Genomic DNA, 24020 nt, shown 5'->3' on the forward strand with positions numbered 1-24020 from the left:
GGCTGCAGAGGGTGCTGGAGGGGTCTTCATGGGCACTGGGGGAGTTATAGGGGTGCTGGGGAGCTATAGGGGTGCTGGGGGGGCTGCAGGGGGTGCTCGAGGGGATGCATAGGGTGCTGGGAGGGTGTAGGGGTGCTGGGGGGTATTCACGGGGTGCTGGGGGGACTATAGGGGTGCTAAGGGAGCTATAGGGGTGCTGGGGGGCTGCAGAGGGTGCTGGGGGGGCTATAGGGGTGCTGGGGGTCTTCATGGGGTGCTCAAGGGGCTGCAGGGGTGCTGGGGGGGCTGCAGGGGTGCTGGGGGGTGCATGGGGGGCTGGGGGGCTGCAGGGGAGTTTTGGGGGGCTGCAGCCCCCCCCGTGTCCCCCCCCCAGCCCGATGGCGGCCGTGGCGGCCGAGCTGGACAACATGGAGCAGCAGAACAACAACGGCCCCTGGGAGGCCCCCGACGCCCGGGGCTGGGACGAGGCCGCCGCCACCGCCAAGCTCTTCGAGTGCTCCCGCATCAAGGCCTTGGCCGGTAGGTCCGGCCTCGCCGCCCGGCAAAGCCCGCCCGCCGCGGTCCCCTCCCCGATCCCCGGCACCGCGGTTCAACCCCTTCCCTCACCGGGTAGACGAGAGGGACGCGGTGCAGAAGAAGACTTTCACCAAATGGGTGAATTCCCACCTCGCCCGCGTCTCCTGCCGCATCGGGGACCTCTACGCTGACCTCCGCGATGGCTACGTCCTCACCCGGCTGCTGGAGGTGCTCTCCGGGGAGCAGCTGGTGAGAGCCAGGACCTCCCCGGCACCACCACCACCACCCAGCTCCCATCACCACCGGGCTGGGATGAGCTGGGACCTCCCCAGCACCACCACCACCACCCAGCTCCCATCACCACTGGGTTGGGATGAGCTGGGACCTCCCCAGCACCACCACCACCACCCAGCTCCCATCACCACTGGGTTGGGATGAGCTGGGACCTCCCCAGCACCACCATCATCACCCAGGTCCCATCACCACTGGGTTGGGATGAGCTGGGACCTCCCCAGCACCACCACCACCACCCAGGTCCCATCACCACCGGGTTGGGGTGAGCTGGGACCTTCCCATCACCACCCAGGTCCCATCACCACTGGGTTGGGATGAGCTGGGACCTTCCCATCACCACCCAGGTCCCATCACCACTGGGTGGGGATGAGCTGGGACCTTCCCACCACCACCCAGGTCCCATCACCACCGGGTGGGGATGAGTTGGGTGGGAGGACCTTCTCGGAGGTGGGGGTGATGGGTGCCGGTGTCTTCGGCAGCCCAAACCGACGAGGGGCCGGATGCGGATCCACTCCTTGGAGAACGTGGACAAGGCGTTGCAGTTCCTCAAGGAGCAACGGGTGCACCTGGAGAACGTGGGCTCCCACGACATCGTGGACGGCAACCACCGCCTCACCCTCGGCCTCATCTGGACCATCATCCTCCGCTTCCAGGTAGCGGGGCGGGGTTGTCCCCACCCCAGGGCCGGTGTCCCCACCCCGGGACCCCGCCGTGCGTCAGTGCCCCTTGGCTTTCCCCAGATCCAGGTGATCAAAATCAAGACCGAAGACAACCGGGAGACGCGCTCGGCCAAGGACGCTCTGCTCCTCTGGTGCCAGATGAAGACGGCGGGGGTGAGCGGTCACCCCCTTCCTCGCGCCGTCGCGGTGCTGGGACGGCCCCCGCCGCGGACGGGGGACGGATCCGGCACCGTGTGACCCCCACCCTTTCCCCACAGCTACCCCGAGGTGAACATCCAGAACTTCACCACCAGTTGGAGGGATGGGTTGGCCTTCAACGCCCTCATCCACAAGCACAGGTCCGCCACGGGGGACAGCAGGGGGGACAACCCGGACGCTTGGGTGCCCTCAGCGGGGTGGGGGTGGGGCTCGAAGTGGCCGTGTCCCGCTTGCAGGCCGGACCTCATCGACTTCCACAAGTTGACCAAGTCCAACGCGACCTACAACCTTCAACAAGCCTTCAACACGGCCGAGCAGCAGCTAGGGCTCAGCAAACTGCTGGACCCCGAGGGTAGGGATGGGACAGGGTGGGGGGTCCGTCTGTCCGTCCGTCCACGCAGGGTGGGGTGTCTCCACCAAGCTCCCGGCTCCGTTTTTCACCTCAAAGGATTTTTTGGGGGGCTCAAGGTTGAGGGGAGCAGCCCAGGGCTGGGCTTTGCTGGATGAGGGCTGGTGGCCAAGGAGGGGCTTTGGGGAGCCGGGCAGGGCTCGGGGACCAACGCTTCACCGCCTGCCAGACGTCAACATGGAGGACCCCGATGAGAAGTCCATCATCACCTACGTGGTGTCCTTCTACCACTACTTCTCCAAGATGAAGGCGCTGGCTGTGGAGGGGAAGCGCATCGGGAAGGTGGGTTTGGGTGGGTTTGCTCCACGGGATGTCCCATTCTTGCTCCATGGGATGTCCCATCCTTGGCTCCATGGGGATGTCCCATCCTTGCTCCATGGGGATGTCCCATCCTTGCTCCATGGGGATGTCCCATCCCTGGCTCCATGGGATGTCCCATCCTTGGCTCCATGGGATGTCCCATCCTTGCTCCATGGGGATGTCCCATCCCTGGCTCCATGGGGATGTCCCATCCTTGGCTCCATGGGATGTCCCATCCTTTGCTCCATGGGGATGTCCCATCCTTTGCTCCACGGGGATGTCCCATCCTTGGCTCCATGGGATGTCCCATCCCTGGCTCCACGGGGATGTCCCATCCTTGGCTCCATGGGATGTCCCATCCTTGGCTCCATGGGATGTCCCATCCCTGGCTCCACGGGGATGTCCCATCCTTGCTCCACGGTGATGTCCCATCCTTGGCTCCATGGGGATGTCCCATCCCTGGCTCCACGGGGATGTCCCATCCTTGGCTCCATGGGGATGTCCCATCCTTGCTCCATGGGGATGTCCCATCCTTGGCTCCATGGGGTTCCTCATCCCTGGTTCCATGGGGATGTCCCATCCCTGGCTCCATGGGATGTCCCATCCTTGGCTCCATGGGATGTCCCATCCTTGCTCCATGGGGATGTCCCATCCCTGGCTCCATGGGGATGTCCCATCCCTGGCTCCATGGGATGTCCCATCCTTGCTCCATGGGGATGTCCCATCCCTGGCTCCATGGGATGTCCCATCCCTGGCTCCATGGGATGTCCCATCCCTTGCTGCACTGGGGACCAGAGGGGTCCCAAGGGCAGAGCCGTGCTGGTCCCTGGTGGGGCTGGGACAAGCAGGTTGCCCCTCAACCACGCATGGTTGCCCAAGGGGGTTCTGTGGGACGCAGCCCCGAGCCGTGCAGGTGACCCCACCCCTCTCCCACCAGGTTCTGGATCAGGCCATGGAGATCGAGGCCATCATCGAGCGGTACGAGGCGCTGGCGGCCGAGCTGCTGGCCTGGATCCAGCACACCATCACCATCATCAGCAACCAGAAGTTCGCCAACTCCTTGACCGGGGTGCAACAGCAGCTCCAAGCCTTCACCGCCTTCTGCACCCTGGAGAAGCCCGTCAAGTGAGCCACCTCCTGGGGTCGGGGGGACAACCACGGAGAGGGGACAACCGTGGCCGTATCCTGACCCGGTGCTGCCACCCCGCAGGTTCCAGGAGAAGGGGAACCTGGAGGTCCTGCTCTTCACCATCCAGAGCAAACTACGGGCCAACAACCGCAAACTCTACGTCCCCAGCGAGGGCAAGAGCATCTCCGACATCAATAAGGTGCCGGTGGGACCGGGGTGAGGTCTCCGTCCCGGGGGACCCCGAGAAGGGCTGGGGACCCCCTCGTCGAGCCCCGGTGTCCCACCCCTCAGGCCTGGACCTGCCTGGAGAAGGCAGAGCACGAACGGGAGGTGTCTCTGCGCAACGAGCTGATCCGGCAGGAGAAGTTGGAGCTGCTGGCCCAACGGTTCGACCACAAAGCCGTCATGAGGGAGACGTGGTTGAACGAGAACCAACGCTTGGTCTCGCAGGTGGGATGGGGTGGGCGGGGCTTGGCAGGGACCCCCACCCTAGGGTGGGACGCCTGGGTCCTCTCCCTGGCCGGGGTGGGGGGGTGAGGACTGCAACGCTCGGGTGGTGGGATCTCCTGGCTTGCCTCATTGGGCTCCCTCGTTGACCGGGGAGGGGTCCACCCTGCCCGACGCCATCTCCCCCCCACCCCAGGACAACTTCGGCTACGACCTGCCGGCGGTGGAGGCCGCCATGAAGAAGCACGAGGCCATCGAGGCCGACATCTCCTCCTATCAAGAACGCATCCAGGTGGTGGTGGAGCTGGCCCTGGAGATGGAGTCCGAGGGCTACTACGACACCAAACGCATCAGCGCCCAAAAGGACAACATCCTTCGGCAGTGGGGGCTGTTGACCGAGCTGGTCTGCGCCCGCCGTGCCCGTCTCGAGCAGAACCTGGCCCTGCAGAAGATCTTCCAGGAGATGGTCTACATGATTGACTGGATGGAGGAGATGCAGGTAGAGCCGGGGACGGGACAGGTACCCGGAATCCCCATGGAGGATGCGGTGGGCGGCTCTGGACCCTGTGGTCTCATTCCCCTTCTCCAGGTGCTCCTGGTCTCCAAGGATTTGGGGAAGCATCTTCTGGAGGTTGAGGACCTGCTGCAGAAGCACGGGCTGCTGGAAGCTGACATCTCTGCCCAGACCGAGCGGGTGCAAGCGCTCAACGCCGCCGCCCTCAAGTTCTCGGAGCTGGAGGGTAACATGGGGCACCGCGAGGACCGGGGAGATGCTTGACCTTGGGAGGGGTCAACCAAGGTCTTCAGGGTGCTGTAGACCATCTCCGGCTAAGATCTGGTTCTCTTGGTCCAGGCTACCAACCCTGCGACCCCCAGATCATCTGCAACCGGGTCAACCACGTCCAGACGTGCCTGGAGGAGCTGGGGGAGCTGGCGGGCAAGAGACGCAAGGAGCTGGAGGATTCTCGCCAGCTTTGGGCCTTCTTCCAGGAGATGGAGGAGGCCGAGGCGTGGATCCGTGAGAAGGAGCAGATCCTGGCCGCCAAGACGTGCGGCCGGGACCTGAGCAGCGTCTTGACCTTGACCAACAAGCACAAGAGCATGTTGGGCGAGCTGGGAAGCCGACGGGCGCTGTTGCACCAGACCATGAAAAGGGGCGAGCAGATCTTGGCCAAGAAACGCTTCAGCCCCGGTGGGATCCAGGAGAAGATGCGGGAGGTTCGCCTCCGCTGGAAGAAGCTGGAGGAGGTGACGGGGTTGCACCAACAGCGGTTGCAGGAGGCCCTCAACTTCTTCCAGTTCAGCGCCGAGACGGACGACTTGGTGGCCTGGTTGCAGGACACCTACCGCATCGTCTCCAGCGATGACTTTGGCCATGATGACTATTCCACCCAAGCTCTTCTGCGGAAGCACCGGGCGGTGGTGGAAGAAGTGGAGAAGCACCGGGCGGCTGTGTTGGCCCTCCGGAAACAGTTGGCTCTTCTGGCACCCGAGCATCGTCAAGGGGTTGACGTGCAGATCCGGGTGGTGGAGGTGGAGCAGCTCTACGGGGAGGTGGCTGAGGTGGCCGTGCTGCGGCAGCAGTGGCTGCAGGACGCCTTGGCCGTCTACCGCATGTTCAGCGAGGTGCACGCCTGCGAGGTCTGGGTGGACGAGAAGGAGCAGTGGTTGGAGAGGATGGAGGTGCCGGAGGAGCTGGATGAGGTTGAGGTGGTCCAGCATAGGTGTGTGGAGGGGTTGGGACACCTGGGTCCCTTGCCCCGTCGTGGACCCCGCCACGGACCCCGTTGCTCACGTCTCCTCCTCAGGTTTGAGAGCCTGGACCAGGAGATGAACAGCGTCATGGGACGGATCTTGGACGTCAACCAGGTGGTGCAGCAGTTGGTGGACGGGGGCCACCCCAGCTCGGAGGAGGTCCGCTCCTGCCAGGACCACCTCAACAGCAGGTACGGGTGTGGGGAGGGGGCCGAGCTGTGGGGCCAAGCCCATCCTGGGGGTCAGCGATGCCCGTGGTGGACCCCATCCCGCCTGGGGGGCTCCTGGACGGGGGGAACCGTCTGTGGGGCTGCTTGTAGACTTCAGCCTGTGGTTCTCCCAGCCTGGTGGGACGTCCCTATGGGGTCCAGCTCTTTGGTGCAACGGGCCAAGCCCGTCCTGGGGGTCAGCAATGCCCATGGTGGGCCTCATCCTGCTTGGGGGCTCTTTGGTGAGGGGAACCAACCGTGGGGCTGCTGGCAGCCCCCAATCCTGAGGTTCTCCCAGCCTGGTGGGACGTCCCTATGGGGTCCAGCTGTCCGGTGCAATGGTCCAAGCCCATCCCGAGCCTTGGCAATGCCCAACCTCATCCCAGGGCCCCACCCTGGTCTTCTTCCACCTCTGTCCCCATCCCCAGGTGGAACCGGGTGGTGGAGCTGGTGGAGCGCAAGAAGGGCCAGCTCAGCTCCGTCCTGAAGATCCAGAACTACCTGCTGGAGTGCGGCGAGATGAAGGCGCAGGTGCGGGAGAAGAGAAAAGCCATCGAAGCCACGCAATCGGGCGGCGGCGACCTGGGCGGCGTGTTGGCCTTGCAACGCCGCCTCTCCACCATGGAGGCGGCTCTGGTGGTCTTAGAACCTCGGTTGGTGGAGCTTCAACGAGAAGGCGAAGCCTTGGCTGCCTCCCACCCCGGGAGAGCCCTGGAGATCCTGCTGCCCTTCGAGCAGATCAGCGAGGAGTGGGAAGCCCTGAAGCGGGCGCTGCAAGGTTGCGAAGACTCTTTGACCGTCGCCGGTCGCTTGCAACAGTTCATCCAAGACTTGGACAACTTCCTTGGGTGGTTGGTGAAGACACAAGCGGCCGTTGCCTCCGAGGAGGTGCCGGATAGCTTGAGCGAAGCGGAGAGGTTGTTGAACCAACACGCGGCCCTCAAAGAGGAGATCAACGGCTACGAGGAGGACTACGCCAAGATCCAAGCGGCCAGCGACCTGTTGGCCTTGGAGGAGACGGAGGTCCCCTACCTCTCGTTGCAGCAGTGGTTGCAGAAGCTGGACGCGGGCTGGGGCAAGTTGCTGCAGAGCTGGGAAACGCGGCGAGAGGTGCTGGTGCAATCTCACGTCTTCCATCTCTTCCTCCGGGATGTCCAGCAATGCGAGACCAGCCTCTACAACCAGGTAGAGACGGGTGGGAGAAGGTCTCGGTGGACCTCCTGGTTGAGCTGGGGAGGATGGAGCAAGGAGAAGAGGTGACCAAGGATGGAGAACCCAACACCAGCATCTCCTCCATCCCTTCTCCAGGAGTCCACCCTGGTCCACGCCGAGCTCCCCGACACGGTGGAAGGGGTGAACAACGCCATCAAGAAGCACAAGGACTTCACCACCACCATGGACCTCAACCTGCAGAAGATCCAACTGGCCCTACAAGCTGGCGAGAGCCTCCAACGGCAAGGCAACCTCTACAGCGACCGCGTGGCCGAGGCGATGGAGGGTCTCCGTGCCAAGTAGGTGCCGGGACGGCAACGCCTGCACCCCCCCCCCGGCACCCGGGACCCCCCCGGGGACGATGAAGGAGCTGGACCTGCCGGTGCATCCTCACCACGGCTGATGGGGGCTGTGCCTCAGTTTCCCCCTTGGGTTAATTTGCTTTGCGGGGTGGGGCGGGTTAATTCGGTGCTTAATTGGGGTGCTGGGGGGGGGGGTAATGGGTGGGCAGCGCTGAGCTGGGACCCCCCCCGACCCCGCAGGAGCCACCGCAACTACCAGCTGGCGCAGGAACGGACGCAGCGGCTGAAGGACCACCTCGAGCTGCAGCGGTTCCTCCAGAACTGCCGCGAGGTAGGACCCGGCCCCCCGCCCCACGCGTGTCCCCCCCAACCCCTGACCCCCCCCAAATTACCCATGGGGCGGTGGGGGGGGGGGGGTCCAGATTTGGGTGCAGAGGGCCCTAAGATGGGTGCGGGTGGGAGCCGGACCTTTGGGATGTCACCCCACGCCGGCGTCGCCGGCGTCACCGGCGTCGGCGGGGTCCGGATCGCGTCACCCATGGCTTTTTGGGGGGGGGGGTTTCCCCAAGCCCCCCCCCAGGGTGGACCAGGGGGTCGTGCACCCCCCGTCGATGCTCCTCAGCATCTCAGGGGGCTTCGCCGGTGGGAGCCGCCGTGGTCGGAGCCGCCGCGGTCCCATCACCGGCGCGGTTACGGCAACCGGGAGGTTGGCCCAGACCCCGGTCGGGTTTTTTCTGGCGCAGCTACCGGCAAGGCCGGAATCCGGCCTCCGCGCTCCGCCCGGCATCTGCTGCAAGGCTCTGCGGCATCGCGCCAAATGCCACCATCCTCCTCCTCCTCCTCATCCTCCCCAGCGCCGTAGAGGAACCACAGGCCCCAAACGTGGTTTCCCCCCCCAAAGGGTTGTGGGGATTCCCAAAGCGCGGGGGGGGGGGGGGGGGGGGATCCCAACCTTATATCCCACCCCTTCCCAAAAAAAAAATAAAATAGCTGGATGGCTGGATCCGGGAGAAGGTGCTGATGGCGGGGGACCCCTCCCGGGACCCCCCCCCTCGCCCCCCCAAACCATGGCTGAAGCACCAGGCGTTCATGGCCGAGCTGGCGCAGAATAAAGAGTGGCTGGAGAAAATCGAGAAGGTAGCGGGGGGGTGGGAAAATGGGGGGGGGGGGGGGTCGTATGGAATGGGGGGGGGGTCGTATGGAACGGGGGGGGGTATGGAATGGGGAGGGGTGGGATGGAATGGGGGTGGGATGGGTGGGGGGAGGCATGGAGAGGGGGGATGGGGGGAGGGAGGAGGGTTAATGGGAGGAGGGGGGGGTCGCGGGGCGTTTGCTGGGGGGGGGGGTGGGGGGTGACGTGGTGGTGGTGCCCCCCCCCCCCACTCGCTGCAGCCCCCCCCCCCCCCCTTTCGTTGCATTCGTCCTTGGCTGCATCGCTGCTCGCTGCAGCTCCCCCCCCCCCCTCCGCTGCAGCTCCCCCCCCCCCGCTGCATCCCTGCGTGCTGCATCCTCTTCGGCGCAGCCTTCCCCGGCTGCACCCCCCCTTTTGCTGCACCCCCCCTTTTGCTGCACCCCCCCATTTCCTTGCACCCCCCCCTTTTGCTGCACCCCCCCAGCTGCACCCCCATTTCCTTGCACCCCTCGTTTGCTGCACCCCCCTTTTGCTGCACCCCCCCTTTCCTGCACCCTTTTTCACTGCACCCCCCCAGCTCCATCCCCCTTTCCCTGCACCCCCTTTTTTCTGCACCCCCCCAGCTGCACCCCCTTTCCCCGCATCGCCCCCTTTTCCCTGCACCCCCCCTTTTTCTGCACCCCCACTGCTTCCCTCCCCAGCTGCACCCCCCTTTCCCTGCACCCCTTTTCCCTGCACCCCCGTTTTGCTTCACCCCCCACTGCACCCCTCCCCAGCTGCACCCCTCTTTCCCTGCACCCCTCTTTTCCCTACACCCCTCTTTCCCTCCTGCACCCCCCTTTCCCTGCACCCCTCTTTTCCCTACACCCCCCTTTCCCTGCACCCCCCTTTCCCTGCACCCCCATTTCCCTGCACCCCTCTTTTCTCTTCACCCCCCCTTTCCCTGCACCCCCTTCCCTGCTGCACCCCCATTTCCCTGCACCCCCATTTCCCTGCACCCCTCTTTTTTCTTCACCCCCCCCTTTCCCTGCGCCCCCTTTCCCCGCACCCCTCCAGCTGCACCCCCTTTTTTCTGCCCCCCCCCAGCCCTGCGCCCCCTCCCTCCCCCAGAGGGTGCTCGCCATGACACCCAAAGACCCCCCACCCCCATGGCCAACGGCCTTGCCCCCCAGCACCCCAATTCCGGGGGGGCGGGACCCCCCGTTGACCCCCCTTGACCCCCCTTGACCCCCTCCCACCCCAGGAAGGCGAAGAGCTCCTCCTCGCCAAACCCGAATTAACCGGCGCCGTTCGGCGTCAACTGGAAGAGTTACGGCAATGTTGGGTGGAGTTGGAGACCACCAGCCAGGCCAGGAGCCGGCGGCTGGCGGAGGCCGCCGCCGCCGAGCGCCTGGCGCGGAGCTACGCCGACATGGAGGCGCGGCTGGGGAGGCTGGAGGAGCAGCTGGAGACGGTGGGGGCAGGAGCCGACCTCCTCAGCGTCAGCAGGCAGCTCAAGAGGCTGCAGGTGGGTGTTGGGGGGACACCAGGTTATGGGGGGACACCAGGTTATGGGGAGACATTGGGTGTTGGGGGGACACCAGGTCATGGGGGGACATTGGTGTTGGGGGACACCAGGTTATGGAGGGATGTTGGGTGTTGGGGGGACACCAGGTTATGGGGGGACACCAGGTTATGGAGGGACACCAGGTTTGGGGGGACGTCGGGTGTTGGGGGGACACCAGGTTATGGAGGGACACCAGGTTATGGGGGGACACCAGGTTTGGGGGGACGTCGGGTGTTGGGGGGACACCAAGTTATGGAGGGACACCAGGTTTGGGGGGACGTCGGGTGTTGGGGGAACACCAAGTTATGGGGGGACATCAGGTGCTGGGGAGACACCGGTTGACCCCAGTGCTGGGCACTGGTTGTCCCCAGGGCTGAGGACCAGTTACAACAGGGGCTCAGCACCAGTTGCGATGGGGATTGGCACCAGTTGCTCCCCAGTCTTGACACCAGTTGCCCCAGGGCTCAGCACTGGTTGCAATGGGGGCTCGGCACCAGTAACCCCTCAGGCTCAGCACCAGTTACAATAGGGGTTCAGCACCAGTTGCCCCCAGGGCTTGGACCCAGTTGCCCCCAGGCTCAGCACCAGTAGCCTCCGGAGCTGGGCACCGGTTGTCCCCAGGGCTGAGGACCAGTTGCAATGGGGGTTCAGCCCCAGTTCCCCCAGCGCTCGGCCCCAGTTCCCCCAGTGTCTCATCCCAGTGTCCCCCCGCTCCCCGCAGACGATGGAGTCGCAGGTGGAGGAGTGGTACAAGGAGGTGGGGGAGCTGCAGGTGCAGGCAGCGGCGCTGCCCGCGCAGGCAGCGGGCAGGCAGGCGGTGGGGGAGCGGCAGAACGCGGTGGGGACCCGCATCGTCCGCCTGATCGAGCCCCTCAAGGAACGTCGGCGAATCCTCTTGGCTTCCAAGGAGGTTCATCAGGTCAGCCATGAGCTGGAGGACGAGGTGGTGAGTATATGGGGATGGGGTCGGGATGGGATTGGGATCGGGATGGGATTGGAATCAGGATGGGGTCGGGATGGGATTGGGGTCGGGATGGGATTGGAATCAGGATGGGGTCGGGATGGGATTGGGGTCGGGATGGGATTGGGATCAGGATGGGGTTGGGATGGGATTGGGGTTGGGATGGGATTGAGATCAGGATGGGGCTGGGATGGGCTTGGGGTTCGGATGGGATGGGATTGGGATTGGGATAGGGTTGGGATGGGATGGGGTTGAGGTTGGGATGGGCGTGGGGATGGGATGATAGGATGGGGATGAGGATGGGCATGGGGATGGGATGATGGGATTGGGATGGGGATGGGATGATGGGATGGGGATGGGATGATGGGATGGGGATGGGATGATGGGATGGGGATGGAGATGGGATGGGATGATGGGATGAGGATGGGGGTGGGATGATGGGATTGGGATGGGGATGGGATGATGGGATGGGATTGGGATGATGGGATGGGGATGGAGATGGGATAGGATGATGGAATGGGGATGGGATGGGGTTGGGATCGGGATGGGGTTGGGATCAGGATGGGGTTGGGATGGGGATGGGATTGGGATCAGGATGGGGTTGGGATGGGGTTGAGGTTGGGATGGGATTGGGGATGGAGTTGGGATGGGGATGGGATGATGGGATGGGGATGAGGATGGGCATGGGGATGGGATGATGGGATGGGATGATGGGATTGGGATGGGGATGGGATAGGATGATGGGATGGGCTTGGGATCAGGATGGGGTTGGGATGGGATGGGCTTGGGATCAGGATGGGGTTGGGATCGGATGGGGTTGGGGTTGGGATGGGATTGGGGATGGAGTTGGGATGGGATGATGGGATGGGGATGGGATGATGGGATGGGGATGGGATGATGGGATGGGGATGGAGATGGGATGGAATGATGGGATGGGGATGGGATGATGGGATGGGGATGGGATGATGGGATGATGGGATGGGGATGCGATGGGGATGGGATGATGGGATGGGGATGGGATGATGGGATGGGGATGGAGATGGGATGGGATGATGGGATGGGGATGGGGACAGGATCAGGGACAGAGATGACGCCCAGGTCCATCCCACCACCCTCTCGCCCAGCTGTGGGTGCAGGACCGCCTGCCCTTGGCCACGCTGAAGGACCACGGCACCAACCTGCAGACGGTCCAGCAGTTCATCAAGAAGAACCAGGTCAGCCCCCACGCCGGGGAAACCGGGAGGGGGGGGGACACCGGTGACCCCCAACCCCTCTCCCCCACCCCCAAATCCTCTCCACCCCCTCCCCAGAACCTCCGCCGGGAGATCCAGGTCCACCGTCCTCGCGTGGACGAGGTGCTGGAACGCGCCGGAGCCGTTGCCTCCATCAAAAGCCCCGAAGCAGAAGGGGTCCGACGTCTTCTGGAGCGGTTGGGGACGATGTGGGAGGAGCTACAGGAGCAGGCAGAGCGCAGGCAGCAAACTTTGGATGCCACCTACCAGCTGGAGCAATATTACTTCGATGTGGCCGAGGTGGAGTCGTGGTTGGGCGAGCAAGAGCTGCTGTTGATGAGCGAGGAGAAGGGGAAGGTGCTGACGGGGTGGTTTGAGGGGGGAGAAGTTAAGGACCGCCCCCCAGCATCTCACCCCCCCCAAAAAAAACGTGTCCCCCCTCCCCAAGGATGAGCAGAGCACCCTACAACTCCTCAAGAAACACCTCCTGACGGAGCAAACGGTGGAGAACTACGAGGAGACCATCGCCCAGCTCTCCCGCCAATGCCGCGCCCTTCTAGAGCTTGGCCACCCTCAAAGGTGGGTGCAACCCCTCCATCGCCCACCCCTCCCTGAACCCCCCCACCCCAAAATACCGGGGTCTTTGGCGTTCACCGGGCGCTGTGTCCCTTGCCCAGCGAACAGGTCAGCAGGCGGCAGTCGCAGGTTGACCGGCTGTACGTGTCTCTGAAGGACTTGGTGGAGGAACGCAAGGCCAAGTTGGAGCAGCAATATTGGCTCTACCAGCTCAACCGCGAGGTGGACGAGCTGGAGCATTGGATCGCCGAAAAGGAGGTGGTGGCCGGCTCACCGGAGCTGGGACAGGACTTCGAACACGTCACGGTCAGTTGGGGGATGCGCCACGTTGGGGCTCTTGGCGTTGTCCGTGGCCTGGAGGTCCTGGAGTTGTCCCCATCCTGTGCTGGGGGTCCTGGGGAAGTCCCTGCCGTGGGTGAGAGGGGTCTTGGTGCCCTCCCTGCCCCGTGCCGGGGGTCCTACCTCCATCCTGGTCCTGGTCCCCATCCATGCACGATGCTGGTGATCCTGGACACCATCCCTGCCCCGTGCTGGGGGTCCTGGGCACCATCCTGGTCCTGGGCACCATCCCGGTCCTGGGCACCATCCCTGCCCCATGTTGGGGGTCCTGGGCACCATCCTGGTCCTGGACACCATCGCTGCCCCATGCTGGGGGTCCTGGGCACCGTCCCTGCCCCATGCTGGGGGTCCTGGGTGCCGTCCTGGTCCTGGGCACCATCCCTGCCCCATGCCGGGGGTCCTGGGCACCATTTCTGCCCCATACCGGGGGTCCTGCCCCCACCCCTGCCCGGCGCTGCCCACCCCTCACCCTTGCCTATCCCTGCCCATCCCAGCTACTCCAGGAGAAATTCCTGGAGTTCGCCAGCGAGACGGGCAGCGTCGGGCAGGAACGGATCGCCGCCGTCAACCAAATGGTGGACGAACTGATCGACTACGGGCACGCCGACGCTGCCACCATCGCCGAATGGAAGGACGGGGTGAACGAAGCTTGGGCAGACCTTCTGGAGCTGATGGAGACCCGGGCCCAGATGTTGGCGGCTTCCCACGAATTGCACAAGTTCTTCAACGATTGCAAAGAGGTTTTGGGGCAAATCGAGGAGAAAAGGCAACGCCTGCCTGAACTGGCAGCCCGTGAGGGCAGGACGTCGGCCGGCGCCTTGCAACGGGCGTTGGGTGCCTTCGAGCACGACGTGGAGGTGTTGGTGACCCAAGTCCGGCAGCTCCAAGAGGGTGCGGCACAGTTGAGGACCCTCTACGCCGGGGACAACGCCGAGGCCATCGCCGGGAGGGAGCAGGAGGTGCTACGGGCGTGGAAGGAGCTCTTGGCGGCGTGCGAGGAGTGCCGGCTCCACGTCGCCAGCGTCGCCGATAAGATCCGCTTCGTCGGCACCGTGAGAGACCTTCTCGCCTGGATGGACGGCGTCCTCTGCCAGATCGGCGCCGGAGAGAAGCCCAGGTAGCAGGAGCTGTGGGCTGCGCCGAGGTCCTGCGTCCTGCGCTGGCCCCAAGAGCCATGTCCTGCCCCATCCGTGGTGCCGAGGACCCGTGTCCTGGCCCATCCCGAGGACCCATGTCCTGTCCCATCCATGGAGCCAAGGACCCATGTTCTGGCCCATCCATGACACCAAGGACTCGTGTCCTGTCCCATCCCAAGGACCCACCTCTTGTCCCATCCATGAAGCCAAGGAATTGTGTTCTGTCCCATCTGGAGGACCCATGTCCTGTCCCATCCATGAAGCCAAGGAATTGTGTCCTGTCCCATCTGGAGGACCCATGTCCTGTCCCATCCATGGAGCCAAGGACCCGTGTCCTGTCCCATCCCAAGGACCCGCATCTTGTCCCATCCATGGAGCCAAGGACCCGTGTCCTGTCCCATCCCAAGGACCCGTGTCCTGTCCCATCCCAAGGACCCACCTCTTGTCCCATCCATGAAGCCAAGGAGTTGTGTTCTGTCCCATCCCGAGGACCCATGTCCTGTCCCATCCATGGAGCCAAGGACCCGTGTCCTGTCCCATCTGGAGGACCCGTGTCCTGTCCCATCCCAAGGATCCATGTCCTGTCCCACCCATGGAGCCAAGGACCCGTGTCCTGTCCCATCCCAAGGACCCACATCTTGTCCCATCCATGGAGCCAAGGACCCGTGTCCTGTCCCATCCCGAGGACCCATGTCCTGTCCCATCCCGAGGACCCGTGTCCTGTCCTATCCATGGAGCCAAGGACCCGTGTCCTGTCCCATCCCAAGGACCCACCTCTTGTCCCATCCATGAAGCCAAGGAACTGTGTCCTGTCCCATCCCGAGGACCCATGTCCTGTCCCATCCTGAAGACCCGTGTCCTGTCCCATCCATGAAGCCAAGGACCCGTGTCCTGTCCCATCTGGAGGACCCGTGTCCTGTCCCATCACAAGAACCCATGTCCTGCCCCATCCATGGAGCCAAGGACCCATGTCCTGTCCCATCCCAAGGACCCGTGTCCTGTCCCATCCCAAGGACCCACTTCTTGTCCCATCCATGAAGCCAAGGAATTGTGTCCTGTCCCATCTGGAGGACCCATGTCCTGTCCCATCCCAAGGATCCACGTCTTGTCCCACCCATGGAGCCAAGGATTTGTGTCCTGTCCCATTTGGAGGACCCGTGTCCTGTCCCATCCTGAAGACCCATGTCCTGTCCCATCCATGAAGCCAAGGAATTGTGTTCTGTCCCATCTGGAGGACCCATGTCCTGTCCCATCCCAAGGACCCACATCTTGTCCCATCCATGGAGCCAAGGACCCGTGTCCTGTCCCATCCCAAGGGTCCATGTCCTGTCCCATCCATAGAGCCAAGGACCCGTGTCCTGTCCCATCCATGGAGCCAAGGACCCGTGACCTATCCCATCCTGGAGACCCATGTCCTGTCCCACCCATGACACCAAGGACCCCTCTCCCGTCCCAGCCCGGTGGGAGGGCGTCCCCGTCCCCTCCCGCCCTCCCAGCCCCCATCCCCACTCGTAGGGACGTCTCCTCGGTGGAGCTGCTGATGAACGACCACCAAGGGCTCAAGAGCGAGATCGAAGCCCGCGGCAAGAGCATCGCCGCCTGCCTGGAGCTGGGCAAGACCCTCATCCTCAGCAAGAGCCCGGCGGCCGACGAGGTGCCCGGGGGACAATTTGGGGGGGGGGGACTGCAACTTTTGGGGGGTCCCAACCCATCTCCCCCATCCCTGCAGATCAAATCCCACGTGGAGAAGCTGCTTGCGAAGAAGAAGGAGATGATGGAGAAGTGGGACAAGCACTGGGAATGGCTGCAGCAGAGTGAGTCCCACCTTGGGGGGGGGGGGGGTGGTAATTTGGGGAGGGGGCCGGGTCCTCCGCCGCCGCGGGGCTGGGATGCTCTTGGGGGGGGTGCCGCCATGAGCGCGTCCTTCCGTCCGCCTGCCCCCCCTCCCCGTCCGTTTGTCCGGCAGTGCTGGAGGTGCACCAGTTCGCCCAGGAGGCGGTGGTGGCCGACGCGTGGCTGACGGCCCAGGAGCCCCTGCTGAAGAGCCAGGAGCTGGGCAGCAGCGTGGACGAGGTGGAGCAGCTGATCCGGCGGCACGAGGCTTTCCGTAAGGCGGCCGCCGCTTGGGAGGAGAGGTTCAGCTCCCTGAGACGGCTCACCACGGTACGGGCACCTTGGGGGGGCTGATGTCACCCCCCGCCTTGTGTCCCCCCCCCCGGGGCCACTGCAGCCGCCGGCTCAGCATCCCCATCCCTGTACCCATCCCCATCCTCCTCTCCATCCTTATTCCCATCCTCATCCTCGTACCCATCTTCATCCCCATCTCCGTCCCTATCCCATTGCCATCTTCATCCCTGTTCCCATCTCCATCCCCATCTTCATCCCTGTCCCCATCTTCATCTCCTTCCCCTTCATCTCCTTCATCTTCTTCATCTCCTTCATCTTCCTGTCCTTCATCTCCATCTGCTTCATCTCCGTCTCCTTCTCCTTCATCTCCTTCTCCTTCATCTCCTTCTCCTTCATCTCCTTCTCCTTCATCTCCTTCTCCTTCTCCTTCATCTCCTTCTCCTTCTCCATCATCTCCATCATCTCCTTCATCTCCTTCTCCTTCTCCATCATCTCCATCATCTCCTTCATCTTTGTCTCCTTCATCTTCGTCTCCTTCATCTCCTTCTCCTTCTCCTTCATCTCCTTCTCCTTCTCCTTCTCCATCATCTCCTTCATCTCCTTCTCCTTCTCCATCATCTCCTTCTCCTTCTCCATCATCTCCTTCTCCTTCTCCATTATCTCCATCGTCTCCTTCATCTTCGTCTCCTTCTCCTTCGTCTCCTTCTCCTTCGTCTCCTTCTCCTTCGTCTCCTTCTCCTTCTCCATCATCTCCTTCTCCTTCTCCTTCTCCATCATCTCCTTCTCCTTCTCCTTCTCCATCATCTCCTTCTCCTTCTCCTTCTCCATCATCTCCTTCTCCTTCTCCTTCTCCATCATCTCCTCCTCCTTCTCCTTCATCCCCATCATCTCCACCCCACCCCATCCCCGCAGATCGAGAAGCTGAAAGCGGAGCAGAACAAGCAGCCGCCCACGCCGCTCCTCAGCCGCAAATTTTTGGGGGAACCCCCGGGGGGGTCAACGCCGTCGCCGGGGGGGTCCGAGCGCCCCGAAAGCCGCCGGCTGGAGCCCCGCGTCGCCTACGTGCGCCACGAGCTCCGTCCCGAGCGCCTCCAGCCCAAGCTTGACCGCGTCCAAGGACCTCCCGGGGATGGGGGTCCCGGGGGGGAGCCGCCCCCCCCTGCCACCGCCGGTGAGACCCCGGTGCCCCCCAAAACCGACGAGCCCGGGGAGGGGAGGACGGGGCTGCTGGAACGGCGCCGGGAGCGGCGAGAGCGCCGGTTGGAACGGCAGGAATCCAGCGAGCCGGAGCCGCCGCGGCACGACGGCAAGGGCGGCGGGTGAGCGCGGGGACGGGGACGCCGGTGTCACCGTCAGGTGGCCGAGACCGACGTGACTCCCCCCCCCCCCCCCAAATCTCCGCCGACAGCAAAGCCACGCTGGCCGACATCGTGGAGCAGCTGCAGGAGAAGGAGGCGGGTGGCCCCTTGCCGGCTCCGGTGAGTCATTGGCATCCCCTTGGCGTCCTCTTGGTGTCCCCTCGGTGTCTCCTTGGCATGATCTTGGCGTCCCCTCCATGTCCCCTTGGCGTCCCCTCCATATCCCCTTAGTATCTCCTTGGCATCTCCTCGATGTCTCCTTGCCTTCAACTTGGTGTCCCCTCCATGTCCCCTTGGCGTCCCCTCCATGTCCCCTTGGCAGCTCCTTGGCATCTCCTTGGCATCTCCTTGGCATCTCCTTGATGTCTCCTTGCATTCAACTTGGCGTCCCCTCCATGTCCCCTCCGTGTCCTCTTGGTGTCCTCTTGGTGTCCCCTTGGTGTCCCCTCCATGTCCCCTTGGCGTCCCCTCCATGTCCCCTTGGCAGCTCCTTGGCATCTCCTTGGCATCTCCTTGGCATCTCCTTGATGTCTCCTTGCATTCAACTTGGCGTCCCCTCCATGTCCCCTCCGTGTCCTCTTGGTGTCCTCTTGGTGTCCCCTTGGTGTCCCCTCCATGTCCCCTTGGCGTCCCCTCCATGTCCCCTTGGTAGCTCCTTGGCATCTCCTCAATGTCTCCTTGCCTTCAACTTGGTGTCCCCTTGGTGTCCCCTCCATGACCCCTCCATGTCCCCTCCATGTCCCCTCCGTGTCCCCTCCGTGTCCCCTTGGTGTCGCCTTGGCGTCCCCTCCATGTCCCCTTGGTAGCTCCTTAGCATCTCCTCAATGTCTCCTTGCCTTCAACTTGGTGTCCCCTTGGTGTCCCCTCCATGACCCCTTGGTGTCCCCTCCATGTCCCCTTGGCATCTCCTTGGCATCTCCTTGATGTCTCCTTGCATTCAACTTGGCGTCCCCTCCATGTCCCCTTGGTGTCCCTTTGGCATCCCCTTGGTGTCCCCTCCATGTCCCCTTGGCATCTCCTTGGCATCTCCTTGATATCTCCTTGCCTTCAACTTGGCGTCCCCTCGGTGTCCCCTCGGCGTCCCCTTGGCATCCCCACCTCGGGGGGCCGCCGGGACCCCCATCCCGACGCCCATCGTCCCCCCACCCCAGCCCCGGGAGCGGGAGTCCCCCGCCCGCCTGCCCGCCGGCCCGGAGGCGCTACCGGAGAGGACGCCGCGACCCGACCGGCCCCGCGCCCGCGACCGCCCCAAACCCCGCCGTCGCCCGCGACCCAAAGACCCCTCCCAGGGCCCGGGGGAGACGCGGAGGTCGCGGTCGGCGCCGGCGCAGGGCAGCGCCCCGCCGCCCCCGCCGCCCCCCACCCACACGGTGCAGCACGAGGGCTTCCTCTTCCGCAAGCACGAGCTCGATGGACCCAACAAGAAGGCGTCCAACAGGTCGGTGGGGGACAACGGGGGGCGGGTGGGATGGGGAGGGGTCTGTGAAGGACAGGGGGTGCACCGAGGGTCGGGGTGTCCATCAATGGAGAGAGTTCGCCATGACTTGGGGGGTCAATCATGGACTAGGGTTTGGGGGTCCATCAGTGGAGAGGGTGCACCAAGGTTTAGGGGGGTCCAGCAATGGTGAAGGTTCACCAGGGCTTGGAGATCCATCAATGGTGAAGGTTCGCCAAGGTCTGGAGATCCATCAATGGTGTGAAGGTTCACCAGGGCTTGGAGATCCATCAATGGAGAGGGTGCACCAGGGCTTGGAGATCCATCAATGGTGAAGGTTCACCAGGGCTTGGAGGTCCATCAATGGTGAAGGTTCACCAGGGCTTGGAGATCCATCAATGGAGAGGGTGCACCAGGGCTTGGAGATCCATCAATGGTGTGAAGGTTCACCAGGGCTTGGAGGTCCATCAATGGTGAAGGTTCACCAGGGCTTGGAGGTCCATCAATGGAGAGGGTGCACCAGGGCTTGGAGATCCATCAATGGTGTGAAGGTTCACCAGGGCTTGGAGGTCCATCAATGGTGAAGGTTCACCAGGGCTTGGAGATCCATCAATGGTGAAGGTTCACCAGGGCTTGGAGGTCCATCAATGGTGAAGGTTCACCAGGGCTTGGAGATCCATCAGTGGAGAGGGTGCACCAGGGCTTGGAGGTCCATCAATGGTGAAGGTTCACCAGGGCTTGGAGATCCATCAATGGAGAGGGTGCACCAGGGCTTGGGGTGTCCATCAATGGTGTGAAGGTTCACCAGGGGTTGGAGATCCATCAGTGGAGAGGGTGCACCAGGGCTTGGAGATCCGTCAATGGTGAAGGTTCACCAGGGCTTGGAGGTCCATCAATGGAGAGGGTGCACCAGGGCTTGGGGTGTCCATCAATGGTGTGAAGGTTCACCAGGGGTTGGAGATCCATCAGTGGAGAGGGTGCACCAGGGCTTGGAGATCCGTCAATGGTGAAGGTTCACCAGGGCTTGGAGGTCCATCAATGGAGAAGGTTCACCAGGGCTTGGAGGTCCATCAATGGTGAAGGTTCACCAGGGCTTGGAGATCCATCAATGGAGAGGGTGCACCAGGGCTTGGAGGTCCATCAATGGAGAGGGTGCACCAGGGCTTGGGGTGTCCATCAATGGAGAAGGTTCATCAGGGCTTGGAGATCCATCAATAGTGAAGGTTCACCAAGGTCTGGAGATCCATCAGTGGAGAGGGTGCACCAGGGTTTGGAGGTCCCCCAACGCAGCGGGTGCCCCAGGGCTCGCCAGCCCCCACAACACACCACCTCCAGCAGCGTTGGGTCACCCACCGGTGCCACCACCGCCCCGTGTCCCCTCCCCTTGACCAGGTCCTGGGTGAACCTCTACTGCGTCCTGAGCAAGGGCGACCTGGGCTTCTACAAGGACGCCAAGGGCCAAGCGGCAGGCAGCACCCACGGCGGCGAACCTCTCCTCAACCTCCACCACTCCACCAGCGAGGTGGCCAGCGACTACAAGAAGAAGAAGAACGTCTTCAAGCTCAAGTACGTTCTCATGGCGGCGGTGGTGGGGGGGACCCCCAAAACCTTGGTGGTGGTGGGGGTCCCCCAAAACCTTGGTGGTGGTGGTGGGGGTCCCCCAAAACCTTGGTGGTGGGTGGGGGGTGGCCTTGAGTTGGTCCTTCTCTTGTAGGACCAGCGATGGGAGCGAGTTCCTCCTTCAAGCCAAGGATGAGGTAGGGATCTACGGCCTTGAGGGAGGACGGGGAGGTTTTGGGGGGGTCCATGGATGGTTTTGGGGGGGCCTGATGATGGTTTTGGGGTGTCCCCCCCCCCCCAGGAGGACATGCGGGGGTGGCTGAGGGCGCTGGCCGCCTGCGCCCAGGAACACGCCGAGGTGGCCCGGTGGAACCAAGGTCTTCTCACCACCTCCTCCACCGACGAGGGTCTCCCCCGCCGGGAGGGCGACCGGCGCCCCAGCACCTCGGGGAGACGGAAGTGACCCCCCCCGACATTTTTGGGGACCCCCCCATTGTTGGGGACCCCCCCAATTTTGGGGACACCCCCCCCCACTGGGGTGATGGTGGGACCCAGCTTGGACGTGGAGCCACCCAGGGGGGCTCTGGGGGGGGGGGGGGTGGTTTTGGGGGACCCCCCCCTTTGCACCCCATGGGGATGGGGTGCCCCCCCCTCAAATCCAGGGTGCCCCCCCCAAATCCAGGGTGCCCCCCCCCAGATCCTGGGTGTCCCCCCCCAAGTCCTGGATACCCCAAAATCCTGGGTGACCCCCCCCAAAACTCTAGGGTCCCCCCCCCCCATTCCATGTGCCTCCAAATCCAGGGTGCCCCCCCCCCAAATCCCGGGTACCCCCCCAATCCTGGGGGTCCCCCCAAAATCCTGGGTGCCCCCCCCCAATCCTGGATGCCCCCCCCCTCCTGGATTTGGGGAGGGGGGTGCCCCCCAACTTCCCCCCTCCCTGGGGTGCCCCCCCCCGGCCCCCCCTTTTCCCATGCACAAGCCATAGAACCGGGGGGGGGGGGGTCCCCATCACCCAGGGGGGGTCCCCAACACCCAGGGGTACCCCAAAACCCAGGGGGGGGTCCCCATCACCTCGAGGGGGGGTCCCCAACACCCAGGGGTCCCCCATCACCCCGAGGGGGGGTCCCCACAACCCAGGGGGGGGTCCCCAACACCTCGGGGGGGGGGTCCCCATCACCCTGGGGTGATTTGACACTGGGGGGGGGGGTGACAGAGCCATGGGGGGCCCCCCCCAAACTCGGGGGGGGGTGGGGAGCAGAGTTTGTATTTAAGATTTTAACAAAAGGCAGGAAAAGAACCCCAAAATTTAACAGCCCCCCCCTCCCCAAGCACTTGCCCCCCCCTCAACCTTGGGAACCCCCCCACCCCCAAATTTGGGGACCCCCCCCGGGCCCGAGCGCCGCGCTGTGACTGTATAAATGTAATAAACCCCCCCCCCGCTGCACCCCCCAGCACCCCTAAAATAAAGGAGCAGGAAGGAACTTGGGGGGACCCCCCCCGGTGGTGTCTGGGGGGGGGGGGACCCCAGAGGGGGTCTGGGGGTTCGGGGGGGCTCGGGGGGGGCATTGGAGGGAGGGGATTTGGGGGGGTCCCTGAGGGGGGGGACCCCCTGAGGGGGTCTGGGGGTTGGGGGGGGCTCGGGGGGGGCATTGGAGGGAGGGGATTTGGGGGGGTCCCTGGGGGGGGGGACCCCTGAGGGGGTCTGGGGGTTCGGGGGGGCTCGGGGGGGGCATTGGAGGGAGGGGATTTGGGGGGGTCCCTGGTGGGGGGGGGGACCCCTGAGGGGGTCTGGGGGCTCGGGGGGGGCATTGGAGGGGTTTGGGGGGGGGGGGTTAGGGGGTCCCTGGGGCTGGGGGATTTGGGGGGGGGTCCCTGGGGGGGGGACACCCCTGAGGGGGTCTGGGGGTTCGGGGGGGCTCGGGGGGGGCATTGGAGGGGTTTGGGGGGGGTTTAGGGGGGTCTCTGGGGCTGGGGGGGGGATTTGGGGGGGTCCCTGGGGGGGGTCTGGGGGTTCGGGGGGGCTCGGGGGGGAGGCATTGGAGGGGTTTGGGGGTCCCTGGGGCTGGGGGGGGGGATTTGGGGGGGGTCCCTGGGAGGGGGGAGACACCCCTGAGGGGTCTGGGGGTTCGGGGGGGGCTCTGGGGGGGGGCATTGGAGGGGTTTTTTGGGGGGGTTAGGGGGTCGGGGGGGACCCCTGAGAGGGTCCGGGGGTTCGGGGGGGGCTTGGGGGGGCATTGGAGGGCGCTTAATGGGGCTGGGGGGTGACACCGCTCCGTGCCCCCCCGCGCCCCTCCCGAAGTGATGCTGCTGGCCCTTTAAGAAAGGGCGGGCTCGGGACGGAAAAGCCCCCCCCCCCGCCTGACTGACATCGCGCTCGACCAATGGACGTGCAGGCTCGGCGCGGGCTGGGCGAAACGAAGCGGGGCGGGAGGGCGGGGGCCGCTTGGGTTGTCTTCGGGCGGACCAATAGAGAGCGGCGGAGGGCGGGGCGGCGGAGCGAATCGACCAATGAGAAGCTCGGGGACGGTAGAGCCGGGCGGAAGCGGCAGTGCCGGGCCACTATGGCGGCGCCGGGCGGGGCGGCGCGGCCCGGGGCGGAGGTCGTGCAGCTCAACGTGGGCGGCAAGAGGCGCGTGGGCCCGGCCCCCCGGTCCCCCCCGGTCCCCTCGGTCCCCCCCGGTTCCCCCCAAGCCCCCCCCCGGTCCCTCCCTTCATCCTTCCGGGTTCCCCCTGTGTCCCCCCCTCAGCCTTCCGGGTCCCCCCGCTTCCCCTCCTCGCCCCCCCCCCCCCCCGATATCCCCCGAGCTCCCCCCTCCCCGCCCCCGATTTCGCCTCCCTGAAGCCCCCCCCGGACCCCCCCCAAACCCTCAGGACCCCCCCTTGTGCCCCCCCCCCCGGACCCCCCAAACCCAGCTTGCCCCCCCCCGACTCTTTCTGCCCCCCCATATTTTTTGGGGGGGGCTCCCCAGGGTCTTTCTGCCGCCCCCCTCTTTCTCCCCCGCCCGCGGTTTTGAGGGGCCTCCCAGTGTCTTTATCCCCCCCCCGGATCTTTCTTGCCCCCCCCCAGGGTCTTTGCCCCCCCCCCGAGGTTTTTTAGCCCCCCCCCGTCTTTATCGCCCCCCCCCCCGAGATTTTTTGGGGCCCCCCAGGGTCTTTCTCCCCCTCCC

At 64.6% G+C, this 24020-nt stretch overlaps 2 protein-coding genes across 2 annotated transcripts in view; both read left to right on the forward strand.

The window, feature by feature from the left end:
• Positions 1–368: 368 nt before the first annotated feature.
• SPTBN4 (spectrin beta, non-erythrocytic 4) lies at positions 369–21316 on the forward strand (the record flags this gene model as incomplete). The annotated part of the gene is made up of 34 exons (XM_082333673.1): positions 369–519; positions 614–765; positions 1290–1463; positions 1551–1643; positions 1749–1828; positions 1925–2040; positions 2267–2379; positions 3335–3522; positions 3608–3725; positions 3818–3976; positions 4170–4472; positions 4563–4713; positions 4827–5697; positions 5782–5919; positions 6366–7122; positions 7246–7448; positions 7692–7782; positions 8442–8588; positions 9827–10090; positions 10851–11075; positions 12215–12304; positions 12401–12679; positions 12771–12901; positions 13000–13204; positions 13732–14354; positions 15889–16027; positions 16103–16187; positions 16340–16536; positions 17413–17819; positions 17909–17978; positions 19010–19296; positions 20686–20859; positions 21008–21050; positions 21155–21316. Exons 1-34 carry the CDS (start codon positions 378–380, stop codon positions 21314–21316), a joined length of 7377 nt encoding a protein of 2458 aa, XP_082189799.1. The 5' UTR covers positions 369–377.
• A 2098-nt stretch (positions 21317–23414) lies between these two features.
• LTBP4 (latent transforming growth factor beta binding protein 4) overlaps positions 23415–24020 on the forward strand; it is a gene marked incomplete at both ends in the record, with an annotated part of 21094 nt that continues 20488 nt past the window's right edge. Inside the window, one exon of the mRNA XM_082333504.1 lies at positions 23415–23486. Within this exon, the coding sequence (XP_082189630.1) occupies positions 23415–23486 (72 nt within the window). The remainder of the gene's footprint in view (positions 23487–24020) is intronic.

This window comes from Platalea leucorodia (assembly GCF_965183815.1).
Source record: "Platalea leucorodia genome assembly, chromosome: 26".
In the NCBI taxonomy this organism is placed as follows: Eukaryota; Metazoa; Chordata; class Aves; order Pelecaniformes; family Threskiornithidae; genus Platalea; species Platalea leucorodia.